We start from the raw sequence: 15,831 nt of genomic DNA, 5'->3' as shown, positions 1-15,831 counted from the left end.
AGTATCCAGAACAATTGCATTATGCTGCTTCCTACATAACTCCTGTATATTCAAAACACTTAAACTATTTGCAGGCTACATATTAAAAAAAACAAACAAACAAACAAAAAACCTTCTACTGAGAGGATTTTTGGTGCCTCTCCAGGAAAATATAATGTTAACTGCAATTAGCTTTATAACAGAATCTGTTCTATCACAAGCAAGGATTACTCTCCCATTTGGAAAAACTGTCTTCCTCCAACAGCCTATCCAAGGCCAAGGGAAGTGGCTTTTCTCTGGACCTCTCTAGGGCCTAGTATCTTAAAGTGACTCTTGGCTAACACACACTCAAATGTCTTTAAAAATGGGCAAGTGGCTTTTGTTGGTATTTCCTTTCCTCTGATTGCCACAAATCAGCGTATCACAAAATACTATTCTTAATAATCTTGTATTATAATACATATAATAATCCTTTTCCCAAATGATTCAAAGAAATCTTAGTGCAGAGTTTGATGTTGCAAGCATTCATATGGCAGTGCATTACTGTTTTCTGTTGGATTGTGAGTTGCATTCATGAAGGAACTGGACAGAAGGAAGCTGATTTAGTAATATTACTGAATAGCCAGAAGTCTATAATCTGCTAATAAGGACATTTAAAGCTACAGCATGAGCCATTTAATAGACATAAGCCTTAAAGAAGACTCGGACATTGTATACAAACTCAGGAATAACCTGCAGTGAAATGAGACCTATGGGGGGGTGTTGTTTGTTTGCATATGGCTTGACTCTCACATAACTGTTGCTTTTCAGGGAGGTAATGACCAGCTTCTAAGAGTGATGGAAAAACGAATGATGGATGTTGAACAGAATCTGAGGCTTGTGAAGAGGCTTCTCCAAGATAAAGTAAATCAACTGAAAGAGCAAGTAAGCTTTATCATTCTCTTTCTGGGAGCCCTGACATAACTTGTGTTCATAACTCAGCGAGCAAAGCTTACCAGATTGGTACTTGGTCAAAGTAGCTAGTTAAAGACACTTTAACTAGGGACAGAGGACATATGCACACATGCATGTGATGCAGTGCCCGACACTTTTAAAAGCGCCCGGTGCTGCATCATATGAATTTGTATAAATGGCAAAATCTGCGTCAGCACTGACTGAGCAGTGACGTGCTTTTGAACTAAAACGCATCGAAGGTGTTTTCACTTCAAAGCACACCACTGCCATTTTCTTAGCGCTGATGCACATTTTACCATTTATACAAATGCATGTGATGCAGTGCCAGGCACATCAGTTCGCATGCTCCAGAGAATCAAGTCTGCTCTGATGTGCTGGATTTCCGGCGCACCAGAGCAGACAAATGTATGTATATAAATGCCCAGAAGTTGCAAATAAATCTGTATAAATGATTGGAAACCAGTTCAAATCTGTAACACAATAGAAGTTCAGTGCCCATAAATCAATTTCAAAATGGCCAAAACCAGTTTAAGATAACCTGGTTAGATGTGGTATCAGACTGAACAGATTTAGTTTAAATTAGTTTATTGAACTTATGTCCTAGATCCCCTCCAGATTCAAGTTAACTCACAGTCCCCCAGCATATCAAAATGTTTGACACCTCCCCTGCAACCCCCGCTCCCTCACAGGGTGTGCAGACTAGCCCTGGCCCAAGCTGTCTGCTCCAGCCAAGGAGGGAGGCATGCTTTAGCCCCACGAGCTTCAGGCCTGGAAAGCTGCAAGCATGTGGCTGGATTTCCAGAATCAAAAGTGAATGTCTCTTCACTTGCTTATTGGTTCAATCTACGCAGCTTAGACTAACCTGTGAAGATGAATAGAATCATCTTTGGGATTTTTGACAGTCTGCACTTAGCCTTCATGCTTCTAGCTCAATATATAGCATGCTTACACAAATGTCCGTAAGGCCCAGATTCTAGGTTGAGCTTCACCTCCTGCCTTTACATATTAATAATTCACTAAGAATTATGAGCATTCAGTACAGTAGGACTTAAAAATGGGAAATAAAACCATTCAAACTAGAAGAGGAATATTAATTGAAAAAGTTGTATTTTCAGCTTAGAGGGGAAAAGGTGCTTTTACTGAAAATTACATTTCTCACCAGTTTCCTCTAAGGAGTCATTCATATAGCATGTGGAACAGGAAAACTTTACCCAAACATGAAACATTTTTTGCTCCTGTTTCTTTTTATAAAAGATGCAAATAATTTCTGAGTCATACAAATGTTTTTCTGTTCTCCCTTGGCAAAAATTAAATTCCCATGAGTTTTTAGCAGTTTTACAACATAAATTACACTAACCTATTCCAGATTTTTCAAGCCTGAGCAGTGAAATAGCATGCAAATAGCCATCTCTTATACTGGAAGAACTGGTACACATGTAACTGGGTATACTGAGCTCAGAGTTTGCTTAACTTTCCTCTGGCATATCCCACATACTTTAGAATCTGTCAGCTGAAGTAATGGTTCTGTGTGAACAAAATCAACTGCAGAAATTGGATAAGTCATACAACATGTATACAGTATTAAGTCAGGCAGGTACACTTTGGCTGATTTATTTGAGGAGAAATTAAAAATACCTGAGAGAATAGTCAACAAACTTGTTTTAAAAAATAAATTTTGTTGGTGTACTGGATAGAAGTAGCCAAGATCATTTTGTTTCTTCTTCGGACTTGCCTTGTAGAGAGAACTTATCCAGCCAAAGTTGCAAAAGGCAGAAATAAGATGATCTTGTATTTAGTCCCACAGACTTGGCTCTGTTGGAAAGCCCCAGTATGCTGTCTTCCGCCTCCCCACCCCTTTTTGCAGGTGATTGAATTGATCATAAGGCCAAGGAAGCTTCCAAAGACTGGTTTTAGTACAGTTCCCCCTGGATACTGAGGAATTGTTGAGTAGTGACTTTGAGTAGAAAGAAGAAAGATGATGGAGAAAAATTAGGAAACTGTTACTGAATTTGTCATGCTGAGTGATATTAAACTTCTAAGTACACCAGCATTAAACTTCTAAGTACAATCTCCAAGTGAAATATACTATCTCCAAGTGAAATATACTATTGATTTATCAGGAACAAGGGTTCAGGGGTTAAATGCTACAAAACAGTGATCTTCAACCTTTTTAGACTTTAGGCACCCCTTGGAAAATGCCAGTTTTTAGCTTCCAATCACTTCTTGACTATAGAAAAATCCTAAAGCAATTCTTCCATGACAAAAAAACTCAGAAAGATCACAGCAATACAGAATGGTTTTGGCACTGTAGATCTCTATTTGAAATCTCTGGGTTTATCTTGTAACTCGTGTGGATGCTTGCATACCTGATAATGCTAATACTATGGGGTATTCTGAAGCATCCTTAAAAGGATCTCGCAGAATCTTAGGGTGCTGTAGCCCCCTGGCTGAGAATCACTGCTGCAGAAGGTCTAGGCGGGAAGAAATAAGGCCTCAGGTGGCCCAGCCCTGGGGCTCTGAAGTCGTCATTGTAGCTGGATTTATCCATAAACTGGCTTACTCTCATAGGGCACATCGCTACGAGCACGCACATGTGGTTTGCAGCACTGCAAACCAGCCTGTGGCACCAGGAAGTGCATGCGCTTCCATGTGTATGCGTTCACCATGCTTCCTAATTTGGAGTGCGGCAAGTTTTTTTTTTTTTGACGCTGGGAGATGCCAGTGTCAAAAAAAAAAAAAAAAAAAACGCACCAAAAAAAAGCAGTGTGGCACATGTGGCAGCAGTGTGTGCTGTCCAAAACCAGAGCCTGGCCAGCCGGAGCCACACTGGCTGTTGCATCGCTCCCACTGCAGTTCCAGGAGGCCCCCAGGTAAGGCTCCCCTACCCCAACCTAGGGCAATTTGCCACGTGGCAGAGCATGCATGCAGACGCATGCCCAGGAACAACTAGCAGAGGCACAGATGCATGCTGTTGCTAGTTGTTCCCAGGGAAACACACATTCCCACTGCCAGGGACATGCCTGTAGGGTCTATCTTTTGCCCTTTTTGGTGTCTAGAAGTGCTAGAAGCCCTGACCTAGTTCCTTCACAAGTACCAGATGAAGTGTGAAAAAGTGTTCCTCTTTTACAGATAAAAACATAAGATGGGAAGCAATAGAAGTATAAAGGAGAGGGGAAGTACTCTCCAACTGAAGAGTTTTTTGGGGAGTATCCCCCCTTCCCTGCAAAAATCCATGAAATGCAACACTGAAAGCTTCCCTTGTATAATAGCTTAAGTCCCCCTCATGGCTGTTCTCAAAGGATCACTGTGCTTGGCTGTATACCCCATTATATGCCCACTAAATAAGTGCATAATTTGTTCAAGTATATAATGCCAGTTCTAACCTGTTGCTTATTACTTTCATTATAACGTGAGCTAGTGAACTGTGCATTGGCTAAGCACACAGCATTTATTAGTTCTACTGTCTGCTTTTTTTAATGTAATTGTACTTTGATTAATTACGCAGAAATGATGAAGGGGAAGCCCCTTTCAAAGGGCTGCTGTTAGAAGTTTTGACCAAGATGGGGAGCTGATCAGGTCGGGGGCTGCAAGTACTGCAGCCATATGAACTGAATGCGCATTATTTGCATTGTCATGTTTGGAGAAGTGCATTCTCTTCACAGCCTTTTTTCAGCTATGCCCTTAAGCCTTGTATAGAATAACATGTTGATGGGACACTTCACCCAGTTATTCCAACCAAGGGGAAGGCCGTGCGGCTTTCCAGGGGACCAGTAGCACATCTAATAATGAGCTGTGGCATGTGAGAGCTGAGGCCTGATTTTGCAAGCTTTAAGTGCCAATCACATGAGGAAGGTTTTATAGATTTTCTCTCTTTGCATTGTGGACCTATAGCAACTCTCTAAGTTAACTTTGCTCGTAGGCTTTTTTCAGCAGGAGTGTCTGTACAGGAAACGACTGAACTGGGTTTGTCTATACTGTGGGCGATCTCCTCTGATGGTTGTGTTTTTGGACAAGTGCTCAGTCAAAAATTGAAATGGTTTCCTTACTTTGTCAGTAGTGCTCTCACTTCTGTTCTTTTCATAGCAATATAGCTGGGAGTAATTATTTCTCATTCACTATTTAGCTTTCCAAGAATACTAAAGCAGATGCGATGGTTAAGGATCTCTATGTTGAGAATGCACAGTTGCTGAAAGCTCTGGAGATGACAGAACAGCGGCAGAAAACAGCTGAGAAGAAAAACTACTTACTAGAAGAAAAAATTGCCAATCTCAATAAAATCGTAAAGAACTTGGTATCACCATCACTGAATTCCACACCTCCGTTAAGGTCAAAATAAAGCCATATGTATGTCGACAAGTTCATGCACTTTACTGAAATGTCAAGATTTCAGCTTTTCGCTGTGCTGCCTTTTTGTACTATTAATGTTAGTTAATAGAGGTCTCAAAGTCGGTGGTATAAAGTTAATGCCTAAATCAGAAGCTGCCAACAAATTTCTGGTTTGCATTCCCAAACTATCTTCTTGCCCAGTTTTGTCTAAAACTAGGCATTTCTGGATTGCAAAGAGATTCAGATGTGTTATTCCAGGTAATTTATTCTAGTCTTTTAACTGACTTCAGTTTTTAAATATGATCTCTGAATTTATTATAGTGAATCCATTTGGTAATTCTCATCTGCGTTGAAACCTAGATCTCAAGCTTTTAGGTTGTGTATAATACTTTCATATTTAAACTGAACATATCACTGGGTCCCTTCAGATTAACAAGGTCTGAATGGTCCTTATTGGGACGTGTGCATCATCAGTGTTTCCTGTATGCTGCAGTTTGATTCTACAAGATCCCTAAATCAATGCTCTCTGCCTTACTTAGTACTTGCAGCCAGTTGATCGGTGGTGTTTTCTCCCCAGAGTTCAAGTTTTGGCTGTACCTGTGTAAATAGACTGTTATCTTCAACCAAGCATAACTGTATTTTCTCTTGAACATCTCATTTGATAAATGGGAACATGAGTTCTGTATAGTTGCACTGCCAACCAATGAAAACCTCCTACAATTTTAGGCCTTAAAGTGTCTCCCTGTGTAAGTAGTTTTCATTTTCTTTAGCCTGTGATAATGTATATCAAGATCCTCTAATAGATCTCCTAGGCCCATTCAGAGTTTTTGTTTTTTTTTTATTTGACTGCAATGGGACTCAGCATAGACTTTGCTAGTATGCTGGTACAGGTTAGGTTTGTGATGGGTAAGGATGCATCTTCAAGGTCACCTCAGCAACTCAGGGAATGTTGGAATGAACTGGCTTCCTGTACTAATAGAGATCTTCATACTTGCATATGAAAACAACATTCAAGCTTTAGGAAAAACAGGATAAACCAAATGTTATGGTCTAATATGACCGGGTTAAAAAAAAAAAAAAGGCCAGCAAATTTTTAACTTAAAATGTTTGTGAAAAGTATTGATGACAGGGACCAGATTTGAAATCTTCACTTTCTGAAGCTTTCAAAGTACAGTGTAAGTAGGGGTTTATGGAGGAAGGGGTAAAAAAAAGACTGTCCTGTCTTTGAGACTACCAAAAGGTGCTAATTATGACAGTGTATGTAAAATAGCAGCAGTCCACTAAAAGCCAGTATGAGACTGCCCACAAGATACCAGCTAGCCTACAGAGAATGACTTTGCTGATTCTTATTTTGCCAGATGCCACAGTTTGCTAAAGAAGCACTGTAAAGGATGTTAGGTCTAAAACATTACTAACTGGAGGGTAGGAGGTTTGGATTGGGTAAATACAGGGTGTAACTGTTTCTTGTAAGGTTAACCTGCTCATTTCCTTTATGCAGCTGATAAAAGGAATGTTATTAAACCCTGGATAGAAATGTGTATCATTTTTGTTGCATATAGAAATGAGGAAGATTAACACAACATGGATTCTGCGCTAGTTTCTTGATGAAAAGGTTGCAATGAATATACAGGGTCGCATTTACAATAAAATCAGTTTGCATGCAGTTCTAATTTTTTAAACCCCTAAAACTTTTAAGATCCATTAAACAAATCTTTTAACAGGTTTAGGACAACTATAGTTAAAAGTAGTTCAGACCTATGCAAAGCATGACATTCTTAGTTAGAAATTACTTCCCAACTGTGCTAGTTTTCTGTCCATTTGTTTACTTTTAATCTTCTATCTTTATAAATAATCTCTCAATATCTGATCTCTGTGCCCTTTTTTCATTACCTGCAGAAGCAGTTTATAGCATATTGCATTACAATACATGGGAGTTCCCTCTAAATTCCAGAGTTAGGTATATTTTGCTTCTGCTAATAGTTGAGCTGTAAAAAAATAAAATTCATAAAACTCAGATGCATGGGTAGTGTTACCAACTTATATTAACAATAAGAAACATTGAGAACACCTTACTGTAAAGAAACATCTAAATTGGAAAAAGTGTATTTGAAATGGTAGTGCCAACAAGGTTGAACTGACTGTGGTTGTTCTATGAACAACTGTTCAATAATGCTTTCATCAATTTTTCTTAGACCAAACCTGACTTGACTTAATGTTAAATCCCATGTTTTGTCATGTATTTTAGTCTGCCCTTAATTTTAAACCATGGTGTAATTTCATAATCTCGCATGACAGCTCTTTTTAAAGGATAGGCCCCTCACTCAAATATTTCCTTCCTGGCATTAGTTTTTTCATATATATATGCTAGGTGCCCATTGCAGAGTAGCTGTCCAGAATAAAAGGCAGGCAGGCAGTTCTAGTTCTCCCCTGCTATTCCAGTGTCTCCATTCTTCCTGGTGGCTACAAATGTGAAGGAGCAAGAAGAAAGTTTAGCCTCTTACTTCTAGCAAAACTTAATTCATTTCATCAGGATATCAGGTCTAAGCACTGAGTTCTCAAAGGGCCTGTCTGCATGCTTTGGAAAATGCAATGTTACACTGCTCAGAGCATAGAGCAAGAAGAGGGAGAATAGTTGTGAATCTTAGGACCCAAAGGCTGATGCCCCGCATCAGTAGAATGTTTGCTTGACCACTGAGCTGGCGTGATGGCTTACATATTTTTTTTTTTACAGTGTTTGGACTGGTGGAAATAAACCTGCAAAGGGCTAAGTATTTATGATGTGTGTGTGAATATAAACCTAGCTACACAGTACAGGCATTTTCGAGATGCCAGAGTATTTAATAATAAGTTAAAGTGCACTCAAAACTTGAACTGCGAGGCCTCATTCAAAATGATGGATCTTGCCAGTTAAGACATTATGATGTTACTAGTGTTCTAGAGACCAGTGTGTCCAACACTATGCCATGTGAATCACTGTGAAGATGTGTGGTGTTTGATAGAGGATAGATGTATGAGTTCACTCAACCACTTGTATGAAAGTATTGTATCTGCACAGGTAAGAAGCTGTTTGCCAATTTGCTTTGGTAAAAGCATATATTTGCCCATTCTCTCTTGCAATTGAAGCTCACTTTAAATGCAAAGAGGAAATTCTTTGAATTAATCAGAGCAAAAAAGATTATAAACCAACTGGCATTAGTTATTTATAGATACTGCGTAAAATGTGAAGCAAAGGAACTGGGTGTTTCAGTGAAGAACAAAAATCCATCAGTATGTTTAAAGGAAATTGTATCACTAGGATAACTGCATTTCAACCCTCTTCCCCATGAATCGCTTCTGTTTCCACTATATGTCAAATACTGTAATTACTGACAACTTATGTATTGATGAATATCAGTATGGGTATTTTTCTATCAAGGTTGTATTTTCTGTGTAATGTAATACCTTTATATAATCATGTAAAAATGAAAGATGAGCCATCCTATATAATGTGTATAACTAATGTAAAAATGTGTATAATTAATGTAAAAATAAATTGGTCTATGTTCATTCACTGTTTGGCTTTGTTTCTTTGTCTTATGTAAAAAATATTTGAGTATCTTGTGGAGATTATACCTCTATTCAGCTGCAGTGCAAGTGCCTATGTTAGAGTTAATTTTAAATTAATAAGGTAGCAATACAAATAGTAGTTTAAAATAAATGAATAAATAAAGGATCTTCCTGAGAAGTAACAAGCCTGCTTGAAGGATCAGATACTGAATTCATATCTTTTTAATTGTTTTACTATAGCCTGTTCTCAGCCTCCAGCTACTTTCTGCTTCGTCATTTCTACTTATGTAAATATTCTACTTTATTTTTTAGTAAAAGCTACTCTTTAATACACTAGTTGATTTCATCATTCTTCATTAAAAAGGTGAAATATTCAGAATTTAAGATTTAAAATTCCCTTTTCATTTGTATATGACTTGAAATGGAGATTTTATTCCCAAGAGATGCAGGAGTCTGTCTGTTCTAAATCCTCTAAAATGTTGTGTTACTATACTTCTTGGATACATGCGAGATGGTAGTTTTTCATATTTGTTAAATGCGTAATCAAAAACCATATGAAATATTCAGTACAAATCTGGCCTGCAGCCCCTTATAGTAGACTTTTAAGTATGTTCTGCTTCTGTATCCATGAATGTTACTGTGATACATCTGAACATTTCTGGGTTCCCGCATTTTTCAATGCCATCATTACAGCTTCTTGCCAAACTGGTTTTGTATTAATCCATAGCATTGAATGCTGCAGGGCTTGTAGTACTGGATCATAACGAAATCCTGTAAGTCAAAAGACCACTAAAATTCCAAGCATTCTGTTTCCTCTTTTTTGATGAGCTAGACAGACACTCATCATTTACTATAGTGTGTCTGTAGATGGCTCATAACCATAGGCTAATACTTTGCAGTTATGCAGCCCTCAAGGATCTTAAAGCACATAATTAACGTTCATAAGACCCTGAAGTTTGCTATTATCTACATTTACAGAAGCGTGAGAATAAAGGCAAAAAAGCAAGTGCTGTTTTACTTGCAGCTCACAGGAAATTGGTGGCCCAGCTGGAAATAAGAGCCTTGCCTTGTTCATTCTTCCATGGAGAATATTTGAGTGGTTTTTGTCTTTTTCTCTCCCTCATTATAAACATCTTTATAAAAATTATATACTGATATATTAAAATCAGCATGAAAAGGGAAGGGGGGAGGTAGCAAATTTCACAAACACTTGAGACTGGATTGTAATTCTGCCACCCTGGAACTGCTTATCCCAGCTGGAGGGAGTGGCATGTGTTGACAATGCTTGTTGGATTGGAGCTGCATTCACTGTGCTAGAGGGAACCCTAGTGCAGGGGTGGGCAAAACGCGGCCCGTGGGCCAGATGTGGCCTGCCAGGCCATTCTGTCTAGCCTGCAGGACCCCCCCAAAGTTTAGAAAATATATATCTGCCCCTGGCTGCCTGTAATGTGGTCCTCGATGGCTTGCCAAAACTCAGTAAGCGGCCCTCCGCCTGAGACAATTGCTCGCCCCTGCCCTGGTAACAGAATGATGAGCGCTAGGGCATTTTTGCTACTATCTGCTAAATCCTCTTCTGAGTCTGGTGAGATGACACTGGTGGTAAAAATTAATAATCCCTGTCGTCTTGTAGCTTTTACTACTGCAACTGCCAGTCTGAATCCAGGAGGACAGGATTTAGTTTTTCCAGTGCAGATGAGCAGCACTTTTTTGTAATGCTACTCCAAGTAGACTTTGCTGGTGCTAGTCCAAGTCTCGTGAGCTAAGCTAGAATTGTTATGGCCCAAATTCTCTTTCAGGTGTTGAAATGCAATGTGTGTAGAACTTAGATCCCTTTTTCTAACTGTTTTAGCCTTGTCTTTCTGGGCACGCTCAGAAGATACCCACTATGGTCAATTTTGCTGTCACTACAGAGCATAGGAGAACTCGATGTCATGCAAATCCCCAAAGCTTTAATCGGAAGACAGCAGGGTGGAGAAATTATTAGGAGGAGGATGTGTGCAGGAAGAGGAGGAGACCTTCCTTTCTCTTAGCCCAATAGCCTGGTGGTAGGGCACTTGCCCAGGAAGAGGTTCTAAGAGGTTGAATTCACATCTACTCAGCAAAGTGGAGGCGGAGTCAGAAGAAGTCATCAAGGCTAGGGACAGAAGTTGCACATAGTGGTTTAAGTGAGCAGAAACTGTTCTAAGCCTTTAACAGAACAGAAGCTCAGTGCACGTAAACCATTTTCAAAATGGCTGAAACTGGGTTAAGATAAACCTAGTTGAATGTAATGTCGGGCTTAACTGATTTAGGTCAAACTGGTTCATGAAACTTCTGTCCCAGACCCCTTCCTGGTTCAAGTTAAATCGCAGTCCCCTGACATCCCAGCATGCTTTGCAGCCCTGAGCTGGGCTGTGCTGTCAGTTGCTGTTGGCCCTGCTGCTCTGCTCCCCAGCCAGAGCAGTGAGGGCTGGCTGACAAGGGGTGGGGGTGGGAAGCCCAGCTGGGTCTGCCTGGGGGAGGGGGCAGCCCCATCAGACTTTTCCCTGCTGGAGTGGAGGGGATGGAGGCATGGGGAGGCAACAGCCTGAGAGGGACTGCCCCAGCATGGGTCTCGGAGGGGCTTTAATCCCCCCTTCCCCAACTCACTATGCTCCTCATGCCCCCTGATCTCTGCTGGTGCAGGTGGGCAACAGCCTGAGAGGGACTGCCCCCCAGGCAAACCTATATGAGGTCTGGGGGGGCTGGAGGGACTGGTCCTCTGCCACCTGTGAGCATAAAGCCAAGCCCTGCCAACCAGACTGAGGTGGGAAGTGTTGGCAAAGTGAAACAATAATCGCATATGTGCTGGAGATGGAGCTAAGGGAACAGGAGAGGGACTGCTTGGGCTGGTGTGACCAAAGAAAGCAGAGAGCTACATTTATATTATAAAACAGAACCAGGAAAAGATGGGAGATGGGAATACCTAAGCAGAGACAAAAGGCACTGAATGTGTGAGAGTCCTGACCTGCCAAAGGTGCTATAGGTGACAACAAGCACACTAATGTCAAGGGACCCAAAGGGGTGAAAGTGTGCCTGTAGAAACCCAATTAGAGGTGAGGCCTGTGGGATCTCTGCCTCAACACCTAAAACCACCTGCCAATTCCCCAAGAAGGACTTTTTGAATACCTGACTCTAAGGAGACACTCAGGATTACATAAGACTTATGCAAGGCTTTCTCTTGCCTTCTTGGCTTACGTTTTAAGGTAGACTAAGTTTTGTGTGCTCTCCCTGTGTTTTACTGGGCTGCATCTTAGCTTAGGCAAAGATTTTTGGTGGTTGCTTCTTGTGTGCTTGAAGTTGCAAATCGCTGTGTTCAATACATGTTCACTTCAGAGAGAAAACTATTCTTGTTCAAGTTTTTATGAATTTAGTGCCACTAGCTTTTCCCCCATCCACCTCCTCCTCAGCCTGGCAGCCTTGAGAGGAGGGCAGAAGCCTGGCAGGTACTGCCTGCCCAGGCAGACCAGGGTTGGGGTCTGATGTGGTCTAGGGAGAGTATTTAAACCCCCACCCTCCAGCATGCTAGCCCAGGGCTGGGACCTGGCGACGTCCCCTCTGCTGGAGCAGGGAGGGGAGGAAACTTTGGCACTTCAGTCCCTTCCCTTTGGCAGTGGCTGGCAGGTTGGGAGGCATGCTGTAGTGCCCCCGGCTTCTGGCCTGAGTCGCTGCAGGCATATGGCTGCATTTCCTGAATCTAAAGTGAATGTCTATTCACTTGCTTCTTGGTTTACTCAATGCAGCTTAGGCTCACCCACAAAGACTGAATCGATTCAGCCTCGAGCTTTTTGACTGTCTGTACTTAGCCCAGAAGCAGCCTCACTCTGGTGCCCCTAGAAAGGAGCATGTCCTGGGTTCTGGCCCCTGTTCTTGCCCAGATTGTTGCTTGTGCATTTTGTGAAACCATATTTCTATTAAATGGATAGATAGGATCAGAGGCAAGAAAGGATTTGGCTGCTTGGGGTGACACAGGAGGTGAGGAGGGCACACTTGGCCTTGCTTTGCTAGGAGCTTGGTGGTTAGGGGCCTACAAGAAAGCAGGAGATGTGGGCTTCAGATTCCTTCAGATTGGGAAGGGGGTGGCTAGAGCATGGGTCTTTTATTCCCTGGAAAAGTGCCCTATCAGCCTATGGTGCAAAAGTGGGGAGCAACATCACCACCATCACATAGCCTCAGATCCCATTTCAACTTTAGGCATTTATCTGTGGAAGAACAGTGAACTTGCTGGATGCAGGAGAAAGACTCCTGGATCTCAAAGAAGAGCTGTTATTTTCTTCTCATGGTGTCAGTTCACGTGATAGCCAGAGGTGACTTTCTTCCTACAGCCTTGCCAGGGGAACAAAGATACAATGGCTGGTCCCTGGCTGGCTGTTTGTGCACCCATTATGGGAAAATCTTCTGTGTCACTCTACTTCTGCCCATAAGGTGACTGATGCAATATCATCAGTGCTGTTGGAACTCAACCAAGCCCCCCACTCCATTTGCTGTAGGCACTAGAAATCCAATTGTGGACATGTATTCATTGGAAAATGTTTAGTAACACATTGTATCAATCATGAGTTTAATCACAGTTTGTTTTGGCTGATAAGTTGTCCATTGGGAAGAATACTTTTTTGTGCCAGGTGGCATTTGTCCAGGCTGTCCAATTGCCAGCTGCTGCTTAGTATTTGAGGTGCACAGTTAGCCAGTGCACATCTGGAGAGCTGATTTCAATTCAGCTTGCAGATGTAACCTAAGCCTGCAGTGTCCAGGATTCATGCTAGTGTCTCCTGCTTGTGTTTGTTGTTGACTAGTATTTACGTACTAGGGGACTGATCTATAAAGAATGTGCAGCTGCGGAAGGAGTCCTAGAAAACAAAAGCAGGGTGGTTGGGGAGAGAATTTGGTGAAGGAGTTTATTGTAAATCAGACCGTTTCAGTCTAGCTATATTTTCTGGAGAACATGGCCAGCAGCATGACGGAGACAACTGATTCAAGCTGAATATGAATTAACAAGCTGGATATGAGCCAGCAGTGTGCCCTTGTTGCCAAGAAAGCTAGCGGCATCCTGGGCTGCACTGGGAGGAGCGCTGCCAGCAGATCAAGGGCGGTCTGTTCAGCACTGGGGAGGCCACATCTGCAGTCCTGGGTCCAGTTGTGGGCCCCCACTACAGAAAGGATGTGGACAAATTGGGGAGAGGCAATGGAAATGGTTCAGGGGCTGGGGGACATGACTTGTGAGGAAAGGCTGAGGTAACTGGGCTGATTTAGTCTAGAGAAGAGGAGACTCAGAGGGGATTTGATGGCAGCCTTCAAATCCCTGAAGCGTGGTTCAAAAGAGGATGGAGCTGGACTGTTCCCAGTGGGGGCAGATACAGAACAAGGAGCACTGGGCTCAAGTTGCAGCAAGGGGAGTTTAGATCAGACATTAGGAAGAATTTTCCCACCAGGAGGGTAGTAAAACACCAAAACAGGTTACCCAGAGAAGTGGTGGGAGCTCCCTTCTTGGAGGTTTTCAAAAACCAGCTGAACAAAGCTCTGGCTCTGGTAGTTGGGGCTGGTCCTGCTTGGGGTTGGATGAGATGTGACCTCCTGAGGTCCCTTCAGCCCTCGTTTTCTGTGACTCTGTTAGTCTATAAGAGGCATCTCTGTCCTGCCTTCTACCTGCGACACCTGTGGTGACACAACTGAATGGGGATCTTCAAATTAATAATCATAATAATAACGTTCTTCATTGCAAAAGCATCAGTTAGTCAAAGTAAGTGTTTTTTGTTGGGGTGCACATACAGGGATTGGACATGGATACAATTTCTGCTCAAAATGAGTGAGAGCATCAGTCATTTCTGACCATTGCTGGCAGCTGATGGAGACTTGGGCACAGCCAGGGCCTGAACCTTTGCCCTGCTGGGTGTTTTGGAGGGGTGAGCAAGGTCTCTCTGCTTTTTCCACACTAAAGGTCTCAGGGGGGAGTCCAGGATGAAATGGCACGTGTTGGTTTAAATACTGGCCCACTGTAAGCCTGGGGAACCACTACCCACCTGGCTCTGTGGGCTGAGCCTCCCCTCTCCCCTGCCAGCCTGGAGATATTCCAGGGGTGGAACAATAGCCCTCGGGGATGGATGTGTCCACTGAGAGGAACAGCCCCCTCAGTGTGTGTGCGCGCACAACCCTCATGGGGGCAGAGGTATCTAGGAGTGCAACAACAGCCCTCGTGGATGTGCGTGTGTGTGTGGGGGGGTGTCTAGGGGTGCAACCACAGCCCTCATGCGGGTTTATGGGGGGGGGGCGGCACTGGGCTCCCTCAGCAAGTGCCCCCCCACCCTCCTCAACCGCCACCGAACCCCCGGCCCGCAGCTTTCTACTCCTGACGGTTGGCGGGGAGGGGAGAGGGGGGAAAAGACTGGCTCCTATTGGCTGCGGCGGGATGCGAGACCCTCCGGGCCGCAGGGCGGCGCTGTGACGCAGGGCGGCGGTCGGCCACCTTCCTGTATCCCATCAGCACCTGCGCGGCGGCGGCTGCGCCCCTGAGGGGCGAGTGTGGGAGGTGGCGGTGGCTCCGCACATGGCGCAGCGGCGGGGCCGGGACCGGGACCGGGACCGGGAGTGCCCCGGGGCGGGCGCGGCGCTCTGAGGGGGTGGGGGGATGCTGTCGCGGAAGAAGACGCGCGCGGAGCTGTCGAAGCCGGGCGAGGTGCAGGGCAAGTACGTGAAGAAGGAGACCAGCCCGCTGCTTCGCAGTGAGTGTCCCCCTCCCGCCCGCCCGCGGGGCTACCCGGTGCCCCGAGATCCTCTCAAGGGCTGCCCCGAAATGTTTCCAGGCGGCTGTGGGCCCCCGGCCCCCCAGGAGTCACAGCCCCCGGCCTCCTGCTCTGCGAGCACCCGGGCAGGATAAAAAGGTCTCAAAAGAGAAGTAGAACATGTGTTTAAATGGACGGTGTTCCCTGTGCTCTGATACGGGGAGTAGTTTATCTCTCTCCTGGGGTTGGCATTTGTTTTTCAAACTATCTTCATTGCCCAAAAAGAGCATTT

The 15,831-nt window shown here is 43.5% G+C and overlaps 2 protein-coding genes across 3 annotated transcripts in view; both read left to right on the top strand.

The window, feature by feature from the left end:
- The window catches only part of NIN (ninein), an 88,758-nt gene extending 79,949 nt beyond the window's left edge, over positions 1 to 8,809 (top strand). The window contains exons 27-28 of the mRNA XM_019550950.1: positions 790 to 903; positions 5,057 to 8,809. Of these exons, the coding sequence (XP_019406495.1) occupies positions 790 to 903; positions 5,057 to 5,269 (327 nt within the window). The 3' untranslated portion in view covers positions 5,270 to 8,809. The remainder of the gene's footprint in view (positions 1 to 789; positions 904 to 5,056) is intronic.
- A 6,563-nt stretch (positions 8,810 to 15,372) lies between these two features.
- SAV1 (salvador family WW domain containing protein 1) overlaps positions 15,373 to 15,831 on the top strand; it is a 28,120-nt gene continuing 27,661 nt past the window's right edge. The window contains exon 1 of one of the 2 annotated variants that reach the window (XM_019550949.1): positions 15,373 to 15,539. In XM_019550949.1, coding sequence (XP_019406494.1) covers positions 15,446 to 15,539 — 94 coding nt within the window. In that variant the 5' untranslated portion in view covers positions 15,373 to 15,445. The remainder of the gene's footprint in view (positions 15,540 to 15,831) is intronic. The other variant, XM_019550947.1, reaches the window with a different exon arrangement.

Source organism: Crocodylus porosus, unplaced genomic scaffold (assembly GCF_001723895.1).
Source record: "Crocodylus porosus isolate Cpor-Errol unplaced genomic scaffold, CroPor_comp1, whole genome shotgun sequence".
Taxonomy (NCBI): domain Eukaryota; kingdom Metazoa; phylum Chordata; order Crocodylia; family Crocodylidae; genus Crocodylus; species Crocodylus porosus.
Note: the sequence above shows the minus strand (reverse complement) of the source record. Positions and strands in the feature narration are given on the sequence as shown.